Raw genomic sequence first — 20,735 nt, 5'->3', positions numbered from 1 at the left:
TTTTTTTAGACATGTTAATGAGATTTTCTTCCGTACAATAAATTTACTTTCAATCAAGATTCTTTTTTATACCAACAAAAACTTACAATATAATTATGGCGGGCTAAAATTATATCGTTTGTGTAGGAATAATATTCTAACTTAAATATTTTAATGTTTTATTATGATTATAGTTGTCAAAAGTGATCGTGTTTTTCTATTGATGAAAGGATTTAGGAGTTTTTGAGAAATAAGATTAGAGTAAAAAAGATATCTCATAAACATTGTGTTGCATGGTTTAATAAAATAACACTCACAACTCCAATGTTTTAAATAAACATTCACCTTTTTTGTGTTTTCAATAAATAACTCTCACCTCTGTGAATAAATTTACATTATCTCTCTTGTTTTATTTAAAAATGTCACTCGTATTAAAACTTGAATAAATAAATTGCAGATAATTCAAATTAGTTTTAAAATAGAAAATTAAATATTTTTATAAAAAAATAAATGACTTAATTGTAGAAAATTGTTCATATATATATATATATATATATATATATATATATATATATATATATATATTTCCAAATGTTCTAGTAAAGAGTAATCATACAAATATTCACATGCTAAGAGATGATATATAATACTTACACTAGGAAATCCATGTTAACATCCATGAAAGTTGGACTTTCAATATTAGAAAGTATTTATCACAAGACAAAAATATAAAACAACAATAACATTTTAATCCATTTTTTTAACTCATTTTTAATTCACTACCATGTCATTTTTCAATTATTACACTACATCACTACAAAAATAGTAAAATAAACAATTGAAGATATCTGATAAAAAAAGTTAAAATATTATTATCTAAATATAAAATTACAGTAATTTTAAAATATAAGTAATAATTGTATTCATTGTTTATTTATAATTATGTGTATTCAAATCACATAAATATAATAATATGTTTATAAAATTAGTCTATATTTTTATATTAAAATAATGATTTTTTTTATTTAAAAAACTTGTATACTTTTATAAGACAATTTATAATTTAGTTATACTATAGTTTTTACATATTCCTAAAACAACGTAATTATATAATTAATTATCAAATAGAAGCAAAGAAGTAGAAGAAGTTGGATTTTGTTAGTTTTGAAGTTCGTGGGGGTTAGTGGAATAGTGGTAACACAAGAAACAACAACTACTGCTTTTGAAGTCCATTGTTTAGAAAATACTGAGAATCTAGAAACTTGGAATGAGAAGTTAGAAAAAAGCTACGCGAAACATCCAAATTCACACGTGCACTTGTCAAACTATTTTCCCACGGTTTCTAGATTTGCCCTACCCATGCTCAAGGACAAACAAAATTGATCCACTCAAAAACAATTCATGTTCATGCATAAAAAAGAAAACATTGAACATTTGAGTAATTAATAATTTGTTGGTACTATTCACTTTCTTGTTTTTTTTCTTCAGTACTTTCAGAGAGTGTATTGTAATAAAATAATTCTGATGATACAACTTTTATTACTCGTATTTATTATAAGAAAGTTCACGTTAAATGGTCGGAAGATTTTTTGTTTTCAATTTTTTAAAGTGGTATACTACAAAATTTTAATTGTTTTTTGTTTTTGTTTTAATTTATAATGGTATTACGGTTGTCATATTTATCATTATTAAATTACCCATAACCGATTTATGGTTGGAATTTCCCCAACAATCACACATTTTAATATAATTAGTTTGACGGGGAAAATGAGTAAATAAATTAAAATACAGAAGATAATATAATATGAAATGATAAAATAAATAATTATATTAATATAATTATTAATAATATAAGATCAAAGAAACACTTAAAATTACAATCACGTGAAACTTTAAAATATGATACATTAAAAATAGTATAATGTTATAAGTTTTATTTAATACATGTTAATTACAAAACGCTTTTTCGTACTAAGGTTTTTTATATTTTCATCAATTATAATGGTTAATATTAATTATGCATAATTAAAATTTTAAATGTTAATCCAACATAGTAAAAAAAAGAGCAAAAAAATAATTAAAAAAATTAATGTGGACATTCTTAAACTCTTATTATGAAAATATCATTACACTGCTCTTGCCAGTAATTTTCCTACACAATTTCAAGTTTAAATATATTGTTTGAAATTAAATGAAAAAAAAAAATCAAGCTTGAACTATTAATTCTATTATTCTCATCTACACATACATAAGATATTCTGAACAACAATTTTAATATACTCATAAATTATTAAAGATTCATCTTTGCTTCCAAAAACTTCAAAAAGCAAAATCTTAATCTTAGCCATGCATCCCTTCCTACAAAATCAACTCAAACAAATAAAATGACAGAGAAAAACTTTCTGAAAAACAACTTATGATCACATAGAGGTGTTTTAATCTCCATTTATGATCTCTGAGATATATTTAGATATATAAAAAACCAAACTATTTATACAATTTTTTAATTTAAATAATAAAATATTCAAATTTTATTTACTTTTACAATTTTCACTCTCGAATTAACTCAATTTTTACAACTAATCCATTTTACCACCTATAAAAGAAAAGAGTATTATTTTTTTAACCATTATTTTCTATTTTTATGTTATTGGGAAAGTTATACAGTATCTATAATATATCAATCCCTATAAATACGAGTTTTCCTAAGGTTTTTCTAAATTGTGTGTGTGCTATTAAGTGAATTCTTTCACTCTCCAATGCATATTTTTCTAATATTTTATTATTATCAATTATAGCAAATCAAGATATATGTTTACTGTTGTTAGTTAGATAAACAAGTTTAAGAATCTAACATTTTTTAAAACTCTCCATGAGTTGCCTCCGGAGGATATTCTCATGTGCATGTGCGTTATAGCTATATGGATTTAATATTATCACAACTTAACAATCATGTCTGCTCTAATATTCTAAGTTATATCTTTGAGTGTGTTGGTACAAACATCAAATTTCTCTTCCTTCAGGTTTACATAGACTAACCTTTTGTCTTTTTAGTTTCTCTCTTTATCTTCATCTTCATCTACATATACTAATGTTTAAACTTTGTCATCAAAATATAATTTAGAATAAGTTATCTTTATATTTGGGTTTATTTAACCAGAATTGTTAATTATAATTAATGTTATGATTTTTTTATCTGTATGTTTTTATTTATTTATTTTTGTAATCCAATTGGTCGACTTACCACAAATTTTAACAAAGTCAAACCTGTAATCAAAAAAGAAAAATATTTTTTTATTATTAAATTTTAATTATTTTCTCTTAAAATATGATGTAACATCTTTTAATTGGTTTTGAAAGATTGAGAATAGTAAAATGAAAAGATAGAGAATCACTTAAAAAATATAACCTAAAATTATAATCTAAAATTATAAGAGAAAGTTATCAAAATATCATTGTTCAACAAATCCAACTAAACCTTTATTTTAGTTATGAGGTTGAAAATCTTAATTCACCGTCTACAAGAGTGGATTGACACTTTAATAAAGCAGTTCACCAAAGAAATTCAATGAAATTATTCTAAAAAGATAAAACATGTTGATAGTTCAGCCTAAATTTATTTAATGTAAATATTTCAGAAATTGACTTCATGAATAAAGTGACAATAGAGTGTGTGTACATATATTTTTTGTAAGATTTAAATGTTTAAAAATTTAAAATTTAAAAAATATTTATTCAGATTGAATGGAACCTCACCTCACCTACCGCATCAACTGGCAAATTGGGAGAAAGAAGGGCAAAGGAATTGATAAAGGCATGAAGCACCAAAAGTAAATAGGAGGCTCACTATTGGTAGACTTTGGTTGGACCAAAATGCCCTTTCACCGACCATTTTTATTTCTTTATCATTAATATTATTTATTTTGGGGGTTATTATTAGCCAATTGACCCGCGTTCCAATAAAGCAGAATTTAAGAGGTGTGAGTGTAGAGTGGAATGCGAAATCTGGGCACTTGCAAGAAATATATGTTTTTATTTTAATTATTTTTTGTGGTTTTTTTTAATTTTGTGGAAATGGAAAAGTGACAACTGAGGAAACAAGAAGAGAATGCGGGTTGTGTGTTGCTCCATTTCGTGGTCGTTTGGGTCAGCCGTCACTGCTGCTCTCCCCTCTTTCCCTTCTCCCAGATTCCCTCTCTCACTCCCCTCTTCCAACTCTCCGGCCACCGTCCTCCGCCGTTCCACTCCTCCACGTACGTAACTTTCAATCAATTACCTTCTCTCTCTCCAATTGTAACTGTTTTTGTCTTTCTCCCAACACACAATAAAACATTCCTTTGTCTTTGTTTGGTTGGGCAGCTAGACGAGTGACCAGAATGGCTCTGAAAAACGCTAAAGATGAACAAGACCCGCGCTTGGAGAGAATCTCCTCTGCAATCCGAGTCATCCCTGACTTTCCCAAGCCAGGTTTCCTCTCTCTTCTTCCCTTCTCACATAACCATCTCTTTTCTTTCCCTTCGTTTAATAATTTCTTTTACCCTGCATTTGTTGTCTGTCTCAGGAATTTTGTTTCAGGACATAACAACGCTGCTTCTTGATCCCAAGGCTTTCAAAGACACCATCGATCTTTTTGTTGAGAGGTACAGAGATCAAAATATCAATGTTGTCGCAGGTACTCGTCACTCCTGATTTCGTCTTTTCTTGGTTTCAAATCTTTTTCTTTACCCCCTTTTGTTTCTGTTTCTGCTTCTGCTTCTAATTTTGTCGCAATTCCTCGACCCGGGGCCAGGGGAGACTTAGATTTTGTCACTCGGAGAGTTATGTGAAAACCACTTTATTATATGTATCAACCCGTGATCTTTCATTCGCAGTGTCCTTTTCGCTCTTGCAGCCAACTTATTTATTGCGAATTTGGGTAGAGGGAGGGTGTGATGGTGGTTTAAATCCTTACATGTTAGTAAAGAACGTGATCTGTCATGTTACATAATGGACCCTGTGTAAAGTCTTTCTATTTGCCTCAAGCCCACTTACATTTTGAGGGTACAAATCGTTATAGGTATTCATGCATTATTGGTGTTGTTCACTTTGACGTTCGTGTGAGCTTCACAATTTTGTCTCTAAAAGATATTTAGTTCGTTAAACAACAAAGATGTTCATAAATTGTCACTTGCTTCATTTCTAAGCAACGTCGAACATTCTTTTTGTGCGTGTACTGGAACAGTGACTCCCAATTGAGGCTAAGGAGATATAAGGCCTTGTGTCCCACATGTGTGGCCCGTTCTGGGTCTACACCTTTCTTTCTCTTAACATGACGTTGTCATATTCTTTATTAACCTGAGATAATCCTAATCCGCGAGTTTTGTACTAGGTAAATTAGAGTTTGCTGTTGTGTTCTTCAGCCATTTGATGTTGCAAGAATTTATCTTTTTTCAATCCTAGTCTGCAATTTGTGATGGGTGGCAGCATTGCTCCTTGCCTGTTGGTACAAGTCAAAATTTTATATTTGTTTTGATGTGTTTCAAATACTTTGTTGATAATACTTGCTGAATGATCTCTTGAACGGCTAACTTTCATTAATTCATTGAGTTCCATACAAATTGCCAAATTGAGATTTTTGTTTTATTCCAACTTCAGAAGATAGTGGACGCAAACTCAGATACTAATTAGCATCTGTGTTGCTACATATCTTGATTGTGGATTTTCTCTTACTTCTGCTCAAATTAGTGACTAATTTTTTCTGATAGCTGTATTTATGTCACAATGCAGGTGTTGAAGCAAGAGGTTTTATATTTGGTCCACCCATTGCATTAGCTATTGGGGCAAAATTTGTCCCCATGAGGAAACCCAATAAATTGCCAGGCATATTTTTGTACCTTTTCTAATAATTGCATATAATCTTTTCAGAAATCCCTACTTAACAGATAATTGTGGTTTGAGGCCTTTGAATCTCTGTGTTGTGTATGGTCCTCAATTCTAACTCTTGAACTCCTTCATTGTGCTTATTTTTAGTTGTTGAATGGTCATGTTTTTGTTATACTTACAGGGGAGGTTATATCAGAAGAGTATTCATTGGAGTATGGAAAAGACAAAATTGAGATGCATGTAGGGGCTGTACTACCTGGAGAACGGGCCTTAGTCATAGATGATCTTATTGCCACCGGGGGAACGTTAGATGCTGCAATCAAGCTACTAGGTAAACTTGTCAATATTATTGCTTTTTGGGCTAACCAAGGCAAACCCATTTTCAGTAGAAGTTAGATTTTTGCCTTCCTAAAGCTATCCACGAGTGATTCCTGCGTCCTGAGCTAGTTACTCTTGTCTGGTTCATATGATTTGCTGTTAGAAAGAACTTTTTTTTTTTTTTTTTGTGAAATAAAAAGGTATTTAGAATTGTGCCAATTACCAAACGTGGACTTCGGTCCATTGAACCACAGAAGAGATCATACTGTTGGTGTTTCAGCATTCATTGTTTTCTTCTTTCTGTTTATTTATACATTCAGAGAAGTAATGCATGTATTATGTAATTTTGATGACAAGACAAAAGCTTGTTCTGGGTAATGAACCTAATAGCACCCTCTTAATCTACAACTAAAATGGTTTTTCCAAGTGAAATGACTGTTTAACTTGGAATTGTATTTTATAGTGTTTAATTTGTAGTGTTTAATACTTAACATAAGCATTTCAATACATTCTTAGTTGTTTTGTTTGTTACTCCCTTTATTGCAGAACGTGTTGGGGTTGATGTTGTGGAGTGTGCTTGTCTGATTGAATTACCAGAGCTGAAGGTACAACCCTAACATATATTTATCTTCTCCTTGTCTAATTGTTGGCTTGATTTATTTTTTAAATATATTGGACATGTCAACTTTAAAAATCAATTAAATAAACAAACACTGAAATCTTGATGGCTATCATCTTGCTAAGTTACAGTTTGAATTTTAAGATCTCAAGCGACATTAGCAGAAAGTTGAATTGTATCATTGAAAATTGTGTTGAGAGCCATTAATCTAAAAAATCATTGTGTAGGCACCGAGTGCAAAGTAATTTGTGCACTGACCCAATGGAGAATGACTTGATTTGACATTTTCAGATTTAAGTACTAGGTAATAGGACCTGTCAAACTAATTGGATTTACTAGGTCCAATGTGATCATGTTGTTTTTTTTTAAGAAAATAAATAAATCTAAAATATTAGTCATTTTTTTTATTTTACATATAAACTTATTGTATAAGTATTGATAAATGTTATTGAAATTTTAATTTAAGTGTGATAACATGATTTATTTTATTTTTTATACGTATTTAAATGCAATTAAATTATAAATTCATGTTGTATTTTAGTTTTTGACATTATAGAATTATGATATTACATTTTTTTAATATTTTATTTTATATTATTTAATTATTATAATGATTTATTAATACTAGTTCGACCATGGTGAACCATTGAGCCTTGAACTGGTGCCTTTACTAATTCAATTACTGGGTTTTAAAAATATAGGTATTTATACAAATGAGGCATGAACAAAGAAAATTCTTAATCCTAACTGATCCTAGAAACTTGGATCAAATCATTTGTCTCATTAGCAATAATTAGGAAAGCTAATAAGAAAAATAGAATCTGATGATGGTCAATACTCTTAAGATTGCAAGGCGACCCCAAAGAGACCGCAACTTGGGCTTCTAGTGGTGACTGCAAAATGACTTTCTAACACAATCCTTTATGCCTAGGACTTCCAACCTACAACATGGTAAATACAGGTGACCCAACATTGGGTATAGTATAGTATCTGATACTGTCTTAATATTTGAGTTTAAGTCTAACTCAACTATACAATTGTCTTTTAAAGCGAGGGCTGTCTTGCACTTACATATTTTAACTTGACAATATTACTAGTAAATGTGAGACTAAACCAACTCTTGAGATTGCAATTTTAAGCAACCTCCAAAGAAGTCACCGCTGGGGCGGGTTAGGAGTGACTGTAATTAAGGAGACTACCCAACACACTTCAGGTTGGGGCATACATGTTAGCTGCGTCCAACTTGTTACATATAGAAGCTTTTCTAGGATTGTAAGAACTTCTCCAACCTGTCAATAGGTTGTTCCTTAGAGCCCACAAAACTTGTATATGTTTAGTCTTGCTGGAGGAGGGTCATTGAAGTTATGTCAGCACTTTAATTCCTGTCTTCTGATTATGGTGCATGATGGTTAATCTATAGCTTCTGGTTCTGCATAGGTGTTTTCTATTTTTTATTTAGAAAGAAAGGCCATAACTTCCGGATTCTTTTGGTCTGGCTGTTGCGCCTTATATATTATATGACATTTGAAATATGTATTCTCCCTGGTGCATTACACTGACTATTTTGGATACCAAATCTATGGTGTTGCGACAGAAAATTGATTGGTATTAACTATTTTCCTTCTGCCTTGTTTCAGGGGCGGGATAGGCTGGGAAACAAGCCGCTATTTGTCTTAGTTAAAGTGACGGCATGATCTTTTTCCTGGTGATTGTGTTTAGTTATGACCATTTGATCAGGCTCTTGTTAGGAGCTTTATTGATGACTGCTTAGATTTTCTTAAGATATATTTTTATGGGGATATGCTGCAGAAGCCTTCGTTGTTTCTGCGATTAGTTCTGCTCTATTATTATTATTATTATTATTATTATTTTCTGTCTCCTGATTGGTTTAAAGTTCGTAATTTATATTTATAGTAAAGAACCAATAGAGAAAACTATTAGAGTGGGTCAAGTAGTTATAAATTTCGGTGATATGCACAGATGAAATTATGTTTTGTCCTTTTAAAAGATGTTTAGATTGTACTTCATCATCTTATTTTAAAATAAACAAGAGATGAATATCTACTACATTTGAGTTTTTTTATTGAAAAAACAATTGTTTCGATTCTCATCATGATTTTCCGTTAGTTTTAAACGTCATTCAATTTTGACTCTAGAAGATGAAACGGATTTTTTATATAAATATTTGGTTAAAATTCTTTTTTTTTCTTCTAATTCTTATAAAAAAATTAATTATATCTTCAATTTTTAATTGATTTAATATAATTTTATAGTTTTAAAAATGACTCAATTAGGTTATTTTTGTTAAATTTGTGTTGGGTTCTTGGTAGAATTTTTATATCAAATCATTTTGCTTAAAAGGTCTAATTATTGAAATTAATTTTATTTTTTTAGGTGGAGTTGATTTGTATAAATTTTAACCAAAAAATGATTTAATTGAGTTATTTTAAAAATTAACAGACTAAATTGAACCAAATAAAAAGTAGAAATTATTTAAAGTTTTTATAATAGGATTTTTATTTTAATATTTTAAGTTGAAATGCTGAAATCAATAATAAGATGTTTTTAATTAGTTTAGAGTGATACTAAAATTGTAAATAATTTAGAAAAAAAAATGTTATTTTCACGTATTGTTTACAAAGGCTATGTTATGTATCTAGTTCCTAATCACATGAAGGCTTTAAAATAATGTATATTTTTATAAATGTGTTTATTTGATACGGTTCAAATTTGCCCCATTTAAAACTGAGGTTCAACGAAAATATAATGAATGATAAATTTTCATGTAAAAGAAAATTATCAAAAAGTACAAGTTGAAGGTAAAATTTGTAATTAAGTTAACAGAAACTTTAACACCAGTAGTTCGTCTGCATTTTAACAGAAAAAAATTGAGTGTGGAGATTACGAATATTTTCAGGGACAACTTCATTTTACTTTATATACAGAGTACTTTTTATTTGAATATAAAATCTTAAAATTTATTTTAACGACTTAAATAAAGTGCATATATTATGAACTAAAATTGGAAAATTTTAAATAAAAATAATTGATTGGTACGTATAAAATTAATTATGACATTCGATTGAAAGATAGATTATTGTAATATATATATATATATATATATATATATATATATATATATATATATATATATATATATATATATAAAGAAGCTGGAATATGATTTTAATTGCCTTTTCTGTTGTTATTTTTTAAATTTTGGGAATAGACTGTGTTAATGACAATTATAAAGTTGAAAATTAGGAGTTTACTCAAGATTTGATATGTTAATTTGATTTAGTGAAATATTTTTTAGTCTTCTAAGTTATTACACTCTTTATTTTGTCATGTGATTAGTTTTTAGGATTAAAGAGGGTTATTACTATTGGTGATGCCACAAATGATGATATAATCAATACTTATTACATGAATTTAACAAAGTGATATCGTTTTTAAAAATTTATTGAATTTTTGCAAATTTTGGATTACAATATTTTGCTAATCTTATACATGTGATGTATCAAAAGCATATTTAACTATTTAAAAATAAAATATTTAAGAGTTACTATTTCATAAAAATACTAATGAGATACTCTAATTCATTCTTTTTCAGTGAATTTCTTTTTGTGATAATATAACTGATACAACTTTACCATCACTCAATTTATTTTACATAATATATATATATATATATATATATATATATATATATATATATATATATATATATATATATATATATATAATATAGTAAAGTAGTAGAAAATAGTATACAAATATATAACCCATATATCAATTTTAAATTTGGTCTTACTTATAGAAATAAAAGCACCACTTAAATACTTTCATATATAAAAATTCGGACTAGACAAGTTTCATAAGAAGTGTTAAGTAAATTTATATGAAAGTATAACCGAGAAGAATGTACTGGATATCCACATTAATGTATGTCAAAATTTTCACCACATTATATACTTTTATTTTTTTTAAATGGTTTGAATTATTCATGTACTTTTATTTTAAATGATTTGAATTGATAATGAATTTTGAATGTCTTGTCATAATAATACAAAATCAATTCCTATTATAAAAAATATTACATTTAAAAAAACCCGTCCATTGCACGGATAAAAAGACTAGTATCTATATAATACTCAACTCAAGTTAGACGAGATTTTCACATGTAAAATACTATTCACAATATCATACCACTTATCTTAATATCAATACATTAAAACCATCAACTATTTACATATTTAAAATTAATATAGATAAACTAAAATATATTCAAAATATAAAAAAAAAATATCAATTGAGTGATACTATATAATAAAACACAAATTACATTTAGTTATCTCATCGTTTGAATGAGTTATCACTTGAACAATAAAACCCGTTACTTAAAATATTACTTTATCATTTAAATAAAAAACTTTGTAGTTAAAAAATTTGCATTTAATATTTATTTTGTTTGAGCTATATCATATTATTCAAGCATAACATCAGAAAAAATAAAAAAATTAAGAACAATTAAAAAAAAGAAATCTTCCTAAAGTCTAGAAACTTTCCCAATCAAATTTCAACATCGAACACAAATTCATATCATGAGGTGTACCCTAACTAAAATCAAGAGAAATGGAAGGGACAAAAACACTTTTATTTCTACTTTATTAGCTTATACTACTACTTCATAGGTAAAATCAGGATGTATTCACAAATTAATAGATTAATATAATCAATACACACACAAACATATCTATAATTATAATAATAATAATAATAATAATAATAATAATAATAAAAAATAGAAAAGAGATAAGATGGATTATGCAAATGATGATTGTGGCAGTTGCAAGAAGAAAATAAAACACGAGCTGAGAAATACATGTATTACACATAAACAAAACCCACGCTCTGAATGAACTGAACCCAACCCAACACTGAGTTAACGTTTTGTATTTGTAGCGACGAGTTCAATTTTACTTCCAACACTTTAGCAACTCCGCACCGTCGCCACCCATCTCTTACGCCACTTCGCTCGATCCTTTCCGATTCAAATGTCGAATAGATCCGGTCAGGGAAGACAAGACAACAATAACAAGGGTTTCACCAAAACCCATAACCACAACAACTTTCTCCCCAAAAATCCCAATCCAACCCTCTCAACCTCTCTCAGACAATCCCAACCATCCATCCCCGCCACCACTAGCGGAGCCCCAAACAGAGGCCAGAATGGGAATTTCGTTAAATACTTACCACAAGACGAGGCTGTGGCGGCGGGTCTTGGCGCCGAAGATGGAGCATTGGATCCCCTCGAATCTCAGAGAGTCGTCGATCTTTTGAACACACACTTGTCACGCTTGCTCAAGTGCAAACCTAAGCAATTCTGGACGCAAGGTACTTCACTCAATTATTCTTCATTCGTTCTCTAAGAAAATAATATTTTTTATTTCTTCATTCATCCTCAATCTAATCTTATCTAACCGTGTATACTGAAAGTATTCAACTTGCCATTGAATTGTGTGCTGTAATGTTTTTACCTTTGGAATTGTTGTGTGAAGTTCGTGTCAATGTTTTTAATTGTATTTGCAGTGGCTGCTGACACCTCCCTACATGAGTTTTTGGACAGCTTCTTGCAATTTAGAAGCAGGTGGTATGATTTCCCTCATCGCGGGGTTAAAGGGATTGTCGCTGGTGTTATTGTTGGAGAGCGGGATTTGAGTCGCCGCGTTTTCATGGTATTGTATCGCATGTAAGTTTCTCATGAGTTGGAGTGATGCTCTGTTTTGGACTGTGTTTTCTTTATCTATGATTTTTCGTAAATGTGTGTGCATTGCAGTTCTTCGAATAAAGACCCTGGTGCTCGACCTGCCGATGCCCTCAGTTTGAGAGACCATGGAGGTGGGATCTCATTTGACCTTTTTTAGGCTGTGGACAATGACGGATTTTTTTGTTTGAGTCACCACAGCATTTTTTTTTTTTGTTACTAATTACTTTGTTAGCACAGCACGCATACATACTGTGTGGGCTTCATTAGTATGTCTTGGCCCAGGCAGAGGTTGATCTCGCATTGGAACAACGTTTTTGTACGTGTTCTATAAATTTTATGTGTATACAAGAAATAGGGAGTGTCTGGTACTGTGTCAGAACTCGTGTTTCTTTTCTCTATGGACATGGTTCCAAACACCCATATTTGACTTATAGTTGATAAAAATTCAGTCCCTGGAAAAGGTGGCATTTGATTCTCTAAAAATATGTATGGCATGTTGCTTAATTTATCAGTAGTGAATGCATTTAGGGTATAATAATAAAACATGATTTGCATTGATTGGAAAATAATTTCCACTGTGGATTCTTGTCGAGCAATTACCTTATATTTTATCTTTTCTGTATAGTGATTCACCGTTGTTCACTAATTTTGCCTGTAGTTCTTTTGCAGGAGAAAAAGTTGATTGAATTGCCAAAGTTATTGGATATATGTGCCATATACTATCATGAAAATGAAGAATTAACAAGATCACTGGTGAGAATTTCTGTTTGATAGTATATTAAGTGGTATAAGGAAATAGATTCTTTGAATATGCAACAGAAAGGCTGTGTACAATTACCCTTCCCCGTACCTTCGTGAAGTGAGGAGCCTTAGGCCCCTGTATATTTATATCTTTGATACTTCTTTTTTGGTTTATTAAATTATTTGCACAAAATAATAGATGAAGCTCATTAAGACGTTTTCCCTTATTGCTTGTGAAATAGAATGCATGACAATGTTTGTTTTCTCTGCCTTATTTTACTCCTCATATTTCTGAGTTTTTTTGGTTTACTTGAGTTGAGTTATACCTTCTCTGAAAGGTCCAATTACTTAATTAATCGTTATTAAAAATATTGAAGGATACTAATCCAACCTTTTTAATTTGTCTGCATTACACCCGTACACTATGTTCTTTAGCCATCTCAATCTAAGGGATAGTTCTATGTAAGATTTGTTGTGGAATTTAAGTACTTCCTTTTTGTGCATTTAACTTTACTTGCTTACTTTTCTCTTTTTTGTCTCTCAGGTCAGAAACGCCTTCAATGCTCAACCTTGGCTCCATAATAATCTGACTGCAGTAATATCCCATTTTCTAGGAATTGTCAGCACAATGCATGAACGTTGCAGTTCATCATTGGAGGTATTCTTGTAATTTGACCCAGTGAAACCGAATATCCATCATGTTGATTACTTTGTTTTCTGCTTTGAGTTTTATACTGTCTTTTGGTTAACTAGATAATTTTTTTTTTGTTGGTGAGAATATTAATCTAGTTTGTTCTTGTTATGGAAAGTATGTGTTACGTCCTGAATCATATTATTTGTTAAATTGATAAGTTTAATTTTGACGTCCAACAAACTGTTTTATTTCATAAGACTTAAAAAGGGTAATCTTATTTATTTTATGCCATAGTTTCTTGATTCTTTATTAGAACTTATACTTTCAACACAACAAAAGGATAATCTAGGTCAGGCACATGCCTCCAAACATTTCCAAAGAAAAGGTGGGGAGAGGAAATCACCTTTACCGGATACATAATTAACAATAATTTGTTGGATTTGTTGGTATGATGTGTTGAGAGAACTGGTTTGTACCAGGTGCATATATCTCTGTTTTTGTATTATTTGGATGTATAGAACATGCATATTTTGATCTTATATATTTAAGTTAAGTTATTAATTCATCATTTTTAGGTTAGAAGATATAGTATTTAAGAATGACTCCTATACTTTTCTTCTCGAGTTCCCTTTGAACATCCTGTTGACCAATAATGTGCCTGACGATGACCTTTTTTCTCTTCCTTCTATAAGTTATTTGACTTATGGAGAATGCATTAATGGATAGAAATGTTTTCAGAAAACTATTTATAAGTGAATGGATGTCTAAATCTTGATGGAAAATTTATGTTTATAATTATGGTATAAAGGAGAAAATTACAATGAAAATTAAAGCTTTCGTTTGGGGATTATGTGCAGGTTTTATTTTCTTCTGGAAATCTGGATGAACACAATGCTGCTTTTCTTCAAGCTGATCTGCTGGAGGTGAGTTACTTTATTCTTTTACCGAGTTGTAGCCCAAATACCCAATGTTCTTTTACGGGGTGATAAAGCAGATATGAGAAGATTCAAATTCTGTATCTATAAGTTTGTAATTTTCTACATGGGGATAACTGATTGGCTTAGTCCCACTAAGAAAGTTGAGTGGAGTGAGGGAATACCAGAGAGAATGGTCAGCTCATGCGCTCTTAAGCATTTGAGTTGAGCTTCTATCTAGATTGAATGACCAACTTTCTTTTCCAAGTTACTCTCCCCTTTATATGTGAAGTTACCTGTTAACTGCATCATCCAATACCAGAAACCTTCTTGGGCATAATCCAGCTAACCGTGGACATTTTTATACCATAGCTAAATAAAACTTTGAATTTATGGCATTGGCATTGACCACATCAAATCAATTGTAAATAATATTTCCCCTTTATCACAATGTCAGATATTTCATAGACAATAATTACTGCCATATTTTAAGGCTATTGAACTAGAATTTTGGTGTGGAAAATGACATGCCAGGGAGTTGTGTACTGTCCCTGCCATAATTTCTTAAGACTATATAGCATTTAGATTGAGGTCGAGTTTTGGTGTAATGATAAAGTTGCACCCTGGTGACCGACTAGTCAGGAGCTTCAACCCAAAAACAGTCTCTCAGCGCATGCAAATAGAAATTTGAGTACAATTACTTCCCTCCATACCTTTGCTAATGTAGGATTTAGTTTATTCACAATTTATGTACTTGTTCAAAATATGCTGCATTATAATTATGCCATCCGTTTTTTTTATAGGTGATGGACTTTATAAATGATGCAATTGTATCAATGGATTCTTTTGTTTGTGCATACGAACCAGCAGCTGTATTCTTTTCTTGTCCAGTTGAAATGAGGTATCCTTTACCTCTGAAACTTGAATTTTATGATAACTGAAGATTGAATGTGATAAATTTCAATGGAAATGACTTATCAAACATTGCATTTGGTGTATCATGCGTAAAATATTTGTGTTGGTTAGTTTATCTAAATAGAATAGATGATTAATATTTGCCAATTTAAAATTTTCCTTCAAGACTTTGATTTTTTTATTTTCTGTGTAATTTGTTTAGTTATGGGAATGAGGAACTGCTGAACCTCCTTGCCAGATTGCATGATTCACTAATTCCATCATTACAAAAGGGGTTCCGTATGATTTTTTCTGACAAACATGATGGCACAACATCTAATATCTTGGTTAGTCTGAAGATGTTAAAAATAAGATTGGTAAAGTTTGGTTGGCAACTATTGCACTTGTGCTATCTAAGTGATGAAGTGTTCAGAGATAGCACCCCTCTTCCAGCTGCCACTAAGATGTTTCCTGCCAATGTAGAGGACCCAGTCATCAGAGCAGATATTCTTGTTCAAACATTTCGAGATATCAATTCACTATCATCACATTCTCGAGAAAGCCATCAGAAGGAAACGTTTCTTCAAGATGTTGAAAGAAATTTCAATATACTGAGTGGGATTGAGACATTAAAGGATAGTGGTAATGATCGTATTTGTACAGTAGTATATCATGTCTTTCATATATTTGTAGCATAAATTGCTGATCTAGCAAATTTTTTAGAGAGCTAATCCATTTCTCCCTTATAAGATATAAGGTGGAACTAGATCTATCTGATCCTTCAAAATTATATTTTAAATCGTTGCATTTTTCCACATGTTTGCAATGTAGCATATGCTTGGGCCTTTTCCTTTTCTAATCCAGTTACTATGATGCAGGATGGATATTCATTGATAATGAACAGTTTCAATATCTATCCGGGATGATGAGTTCTGTGAAACAGATTTATAAGGACCCATATTCTGCAACGGTCCCTGTGCCAAACCAAAACCAATCATTACTGACGGATGAAGATGCTGCAATTGCAGAGTCGAACATCAGTCAAATTAGGGACCTCTTCCCTGATTACGGTAAAGGATTTTTAGCTGCGTGTCTTGAGGTTTATGACCAGAATCCAGAAGAGGTTATTCAAAGAATTTTAGAGGGGACCCTTCATCAAGATCTGCAGAGACTGGACACCTCGCTAGAGACATTACCACCCGCCAAGCCTACCACCGTGAGTGGGAATGATAAAGGAAAAGGTAAATTAATTGATTCTACGTCAGCATCCTCAAATCCAGATGTTGTCCGGGGGAAGCAACAGACAGAGGGGTCATTGATGTCATCCTCTGCTTCACTAGGAAAATTTGTAAGGAAATCTAGAACTGATTTGCCTGATCGCAGTATTCTGGATAATAAGGACGAGAAAGATACATCAAAAACTGCTGCTATGATTTTACAATATGAATATGAAGACGAGTATGACGACTCTTTTGATGACTTGGGTTTAAGTGTAGCAGACTCTGGATTAGAAGAAAATGAGACACTTGGTGACCAAATAAATGCAAAATCAGGGAAATCGTGGGCAACAGATAGTGGAAACTCGGTAAAAGATGTCCATGATTCAAAATGGGGCTCCAGGAGAAAGCCACAGTACTATGTCAAGGATGGCAAGAATTACAGCTACAAAGTGGCTGGTGCGGTAGCAGTTGCAAATTCTGGTGAAGCTTCACTAGTAACGCAAGCTCAGAAAGAGTTAATACATGGCCTTGGACGAGGCGGAAACCTTCCTCTTGGAGCAGTAAAGAAGTTGACGGATTCGTACAAGGAGGATGATAACCAACCCCAGGTTTCTGAAATGGAAGGCAATGGGATTCCGGCCAAATCTTTTGGTAGGGGTAGTAGGAAGGAAGGTGGAAGACAGATTGCATCTCATCAGCAGCCTGTGCAACAATCTGGTGATTCTGAGGTGGATGGGAATAATCAAAGGGGTAGAGGAAGAGGGAGAGGGAGGGGCAGAGGAGGAGGAAGAAACAATCACCACCAGAAGGACCGATCCATGAAGAAGCATTTCTCTGGAGTGAGCGGTTTTTAAGCGCATAAGTTAGTCATTCCATATTTCTTGCTTGCCAAGATACCATATTTATGCATCTGCTCGGTAACCTTTTGGCTTTTGTCTACATGTCAAACCTTATATGTTGCAGGGTTAAAGTTCCACTGGGTACATAGATATGTTCTACATGGTTCATACATAGTGGCATTATCGAATGTGCAATCGGCAATCTTGATGCCAACATCCTCTACAATATACACAATAGTATAATGTCTGTAAAGGTTAATTTAACTCAACCCCGGAATTGAATTTTGTTTAGAAGGATTCGGGTTTCTTTTAGCCAATATTTCCTTTCAGGTAGGGCATATGAATAAAACTTAGACACTTGCACAATAATTGTGTAATGGTGTTCATCTGGCAGTACGCGAGCTAGTGTCACTTCAAAATTTAACGTTGGAAACAACACGCCCTACCGGTGAACTGTGCCTTAGAAAGGACTTTACCCTTTCACAACGCCATGACACTAATTATCAGTTGTTAATTTTCATTCCAACGATGAGCAATTAATTCTTTTGCGTATTCCTCCTTTTAGTGAACTTGTAACGATTTGTCCAAGGATTTGCATCATATAAGGTTTGTCCAAGGAACTTCTAACTGTTAATTTACACTAATTATTACTTTAATTTACTAGTTTGGAAATTTGTCCAAGGATTTGCATTTTATCATTTATTTCCTTTTCATTAAGGTAACAATGGTATAGTTTCCTTTAGCCACCATACCAGCTATGATTTTTGTATAGCTAAATTAGATGTAAGTTTTCCCTGATTGATGTCATTATAGTATATTAAACATGTGTAGAAAATTTTGAAAGTAAAATTGTGTGTCAATCTCATTCTGAATATAATTTTAGTTTATTTTAACATGCAAATTACTCCTATAACTTCAGATAGTGATAATTTTCTGATTAGGGATCGCATAATTGCATGCTTAAAGGCGGAAAAACTCGTGTCCAACATATGCTACTACAAGTTTTTGCATTAAGGGAGACGAGAAAAACATGTGTCCATACACTTAATTGCTTGTCTTTTTTTTTGTTATGTTTGATTTTTCTTTCTTTGCAACAATAATAATTGTAATCTTTGACTCTTCCATCAAATATTCAACTATTCTTACAAATTTCAATCATTGAAATCAATTATAAAAACTCATTTTAGTCAAAAGAATAATTATAGTTAAAACTTCTTGTTTCTCTCCAAAAAAAGAAGTATTTTATGAAAGCAAGCCTTGATTTTCCCAAAAAACTTAATATACGTTGCAATCTAAGCCATTCTTGTAGACTTCTTACATATATTACTGCATATCAACAGTGATCCCCGGTAATTATTTCCTCCTTTAAATAACTTAAAATGTCTTCAGCTGTGTCATAAGCAAGTTACATTTGTCAACAATACATTTCTATTTCAATCAAAAATATGATTTTTTAAAATAAATTGTTTGACTGTAACTAAAATTTAATATGCCGTCGAATGGGGGCTAATAATCCAATTAAAAGTATAAAAAAAAAAAAACAAATATGGTCGTACCTCAAACTTTTATTTTTATTTTAGTCAACTCACATGGCTGCCGCATCCACACGATGGAGGCACCCTTCTTCTCTTTATTATTACAGGAGACAGACACAAGCTTCATTCGGAAACTCCGATGAAATGAAGAACATAACAACCTTCACTTCGACGACGACAACAAGAACAACAATGGACCCCAGAATCTGGAGCAAACTACCTCCTGATGTTGTGGAACACATACTTCTGTTACTCCCTCTCAAGACTCTCTTGAATCTCAGACCCACTTGCAAGGCCTTCTCCTCTCTTCTCTTCTCTCCTTCCTTTGTCTCCAAACACTCATCATCATCATCTTCTTCTTCTTCTTCTTCCTCACCCTTCTCTTCCTTTCTCTTACTCTCACACCCTCAGTGCCCTCTCTACTTCCGTCTCTACGATTCCAACCTTTCCTCTTGGCTCACCATCTCTCCCTCTCTCCCTTTCTCTTCTTCCTTCTCTCTCGCATCCTCCTCCGGTGGCCTTTTCTGTCTCCTCAACCCCTCTTCCTCTTCCTTTCTCGTATGTAACCTCTTTGCCAAGTCCTCCAGAACCATCCCATCCCCAACTCATTCTCTTCACTTCACCCACCTCTCTTTTCTCACCACCCCTCTCACCTACAACTTAGTGCTCCTTTCTTCAAACTCCGCCTTTGTCTATAACTCCGGCCACCACTGCTGGAGGCGCTTCCAGGGATTTCATGCTTTCCTCAACGACAGTTGCCTCCAGCAGGGTACTTTCTTCCACGGCGGCCTCTACTTCACCACCCCGGAACCGTTTTCCGTGGTGCGTTTCGATTTGGAAAGTGGCAAGTGGGAGAGCCACGTGGCTGAGTTGCCCCCACAACTCACTTTCCTGAGGCTGGTCAGTGATGACGACGGAGAGGGGAAACTATATCTGGTTGGTGGTGTTGGAACCGATGGGATCTCCAGAAGTATCAGGCTTTGGGAATTAACGAGTGAAGGGGTTTGGGTGGAAGTGGTGGCGTTGCCTGAGATTATGTGCAGAAAATTTGTGTCGGTTTGTTACCATAACTATGAACATGTTTATTGCTTCTGGCATGAGGGTATGATCTGTGTCTGCTGTTACATGTGGCCGGAGATATTGTACTACAGTGTTTCCAGAAGGAGTTGGGATTGGCTTCCCAAGTGTCCCTATTTGCCTCTGAAGTGTAGCTGTGGTTTCAAGTGGTTTTCTTTTGTTCCGAAGCTCTATGCTTCCGTCTGAGTTATCTTGTTGGGTTATATGCGGTAGCCATAGTTGTTGGATTCGATGCTTTGTTTATTTGTGTTGTCATGAACTCACTGTTGTTGTGAATGTATGATAATAATGATGAAGATGATGATGATGATGCATTTAAGTGTTTTGTGATAA

The 20,735-nt window shown here is 32.2% G+C and overlaps 2 protein-coding genes and 1 pseudogene across 4 annotated transcripts; all 3 read left to right on the top strand.

Moving 5' to 3' along the window:
• The first annotated feature begins 3,954 nt into the window (after window positions 1-3,954).
• Window positions 3,955-8,646, top strand: LOC114196098 (adenine phosphoribosyltransferase 1-like). The gene is made up of 7 exons (XM_028086623.2): window positions 3,955-4,232; window positions 4,339-4,446; window positions 4,541-4,651; window positions 5,746-5,838; window positions 6,023-6,172; window positions 6,706-6,764; window positions 8,416-8,646. Exons 1-7 carry the CDS (start codon window positions 4,088-4,090, stop codon window positions 8,470-8,472), a joined length of 723 nt encoding a protein of 240 aa, XP_027942424.1. The 5' UTR covers window positions 3,955-4,087; the 3' UTR covers window positions 8,473-8,646.
• Window positions 8,647-11,662: 3,016 nt separating this feature from the next.
• On the top strand, window positions 11,663-18,330 carry LOC114163220 (Ubiquitin system component Cue protein). 3 transcript variants are annotated; one of them, XM_028047396.2, is made up of 9 exons: window positions 11,663-12,175; window positions 12,371-12,530; window positions 12,618-12,679; window positions 13,207-13,301; window positions 13,834-13,947; window positions 14,781-14,846; window positions 15,641-15,738; window positions 15,955-16,373; window positions 16,610-18,330. In XM_028047396.2, the coding sequence occupies exons 1-9, from the start codon at window positions 11,836-11,838 to the stop codon at window positions 17,803-17,805; spliced, it is 2,550 nt and encodes an 849-aa protein (XP_027903197.1). In that variant the 5' UTR covers window positions 11,663-11,835; the 3' UTR covers window positions 17,806-18,330. The 3 variants fall into 3 exon arrangements, with proteins under 3 accessions (XP_027903197.1, XP_027903198.1, XP_027903199.1); XM_028047397.2 differs by lacking the exon at window positions 11,663-12,175 and having other exon boundaries at window positions 12,370-12,530; window positions 13,218-13,301; XM_028047398.2 differs by lacking the exon at window positions 11,663-12,175 and having other exon boundaries at window positions 12,376-12,516; window positions 13,218-13,301.
• Window positions 18,331-19,382: 1,052 nt separating this feature from the next.
• Window positions 19,383-20,735, top strand: LOC114164205 (F-box/kelch-repeat protein At5g43190 pseudogene; annotated as a pseudogene).

The sequence above is a fragment of the Vigna unguiculata genome, chromosome 9 (genome assembly GCF_037176805.1).
Source record: "Vigna unguiculata cultivar grain cowpea cultivar isolate G323 ecotype 2 chromosome 9, ASM3717680v1, whole genome shotgun sequence".
NCBI lineage: Eukaryota > Viridiplantae > Streptophyta > Magnoliopsida > Fabales > Fabaceae > Vigna > Vigna unguiculata.
This window is presented reverse-complemented; position numbering and strand designations above follow the sequence as displayed.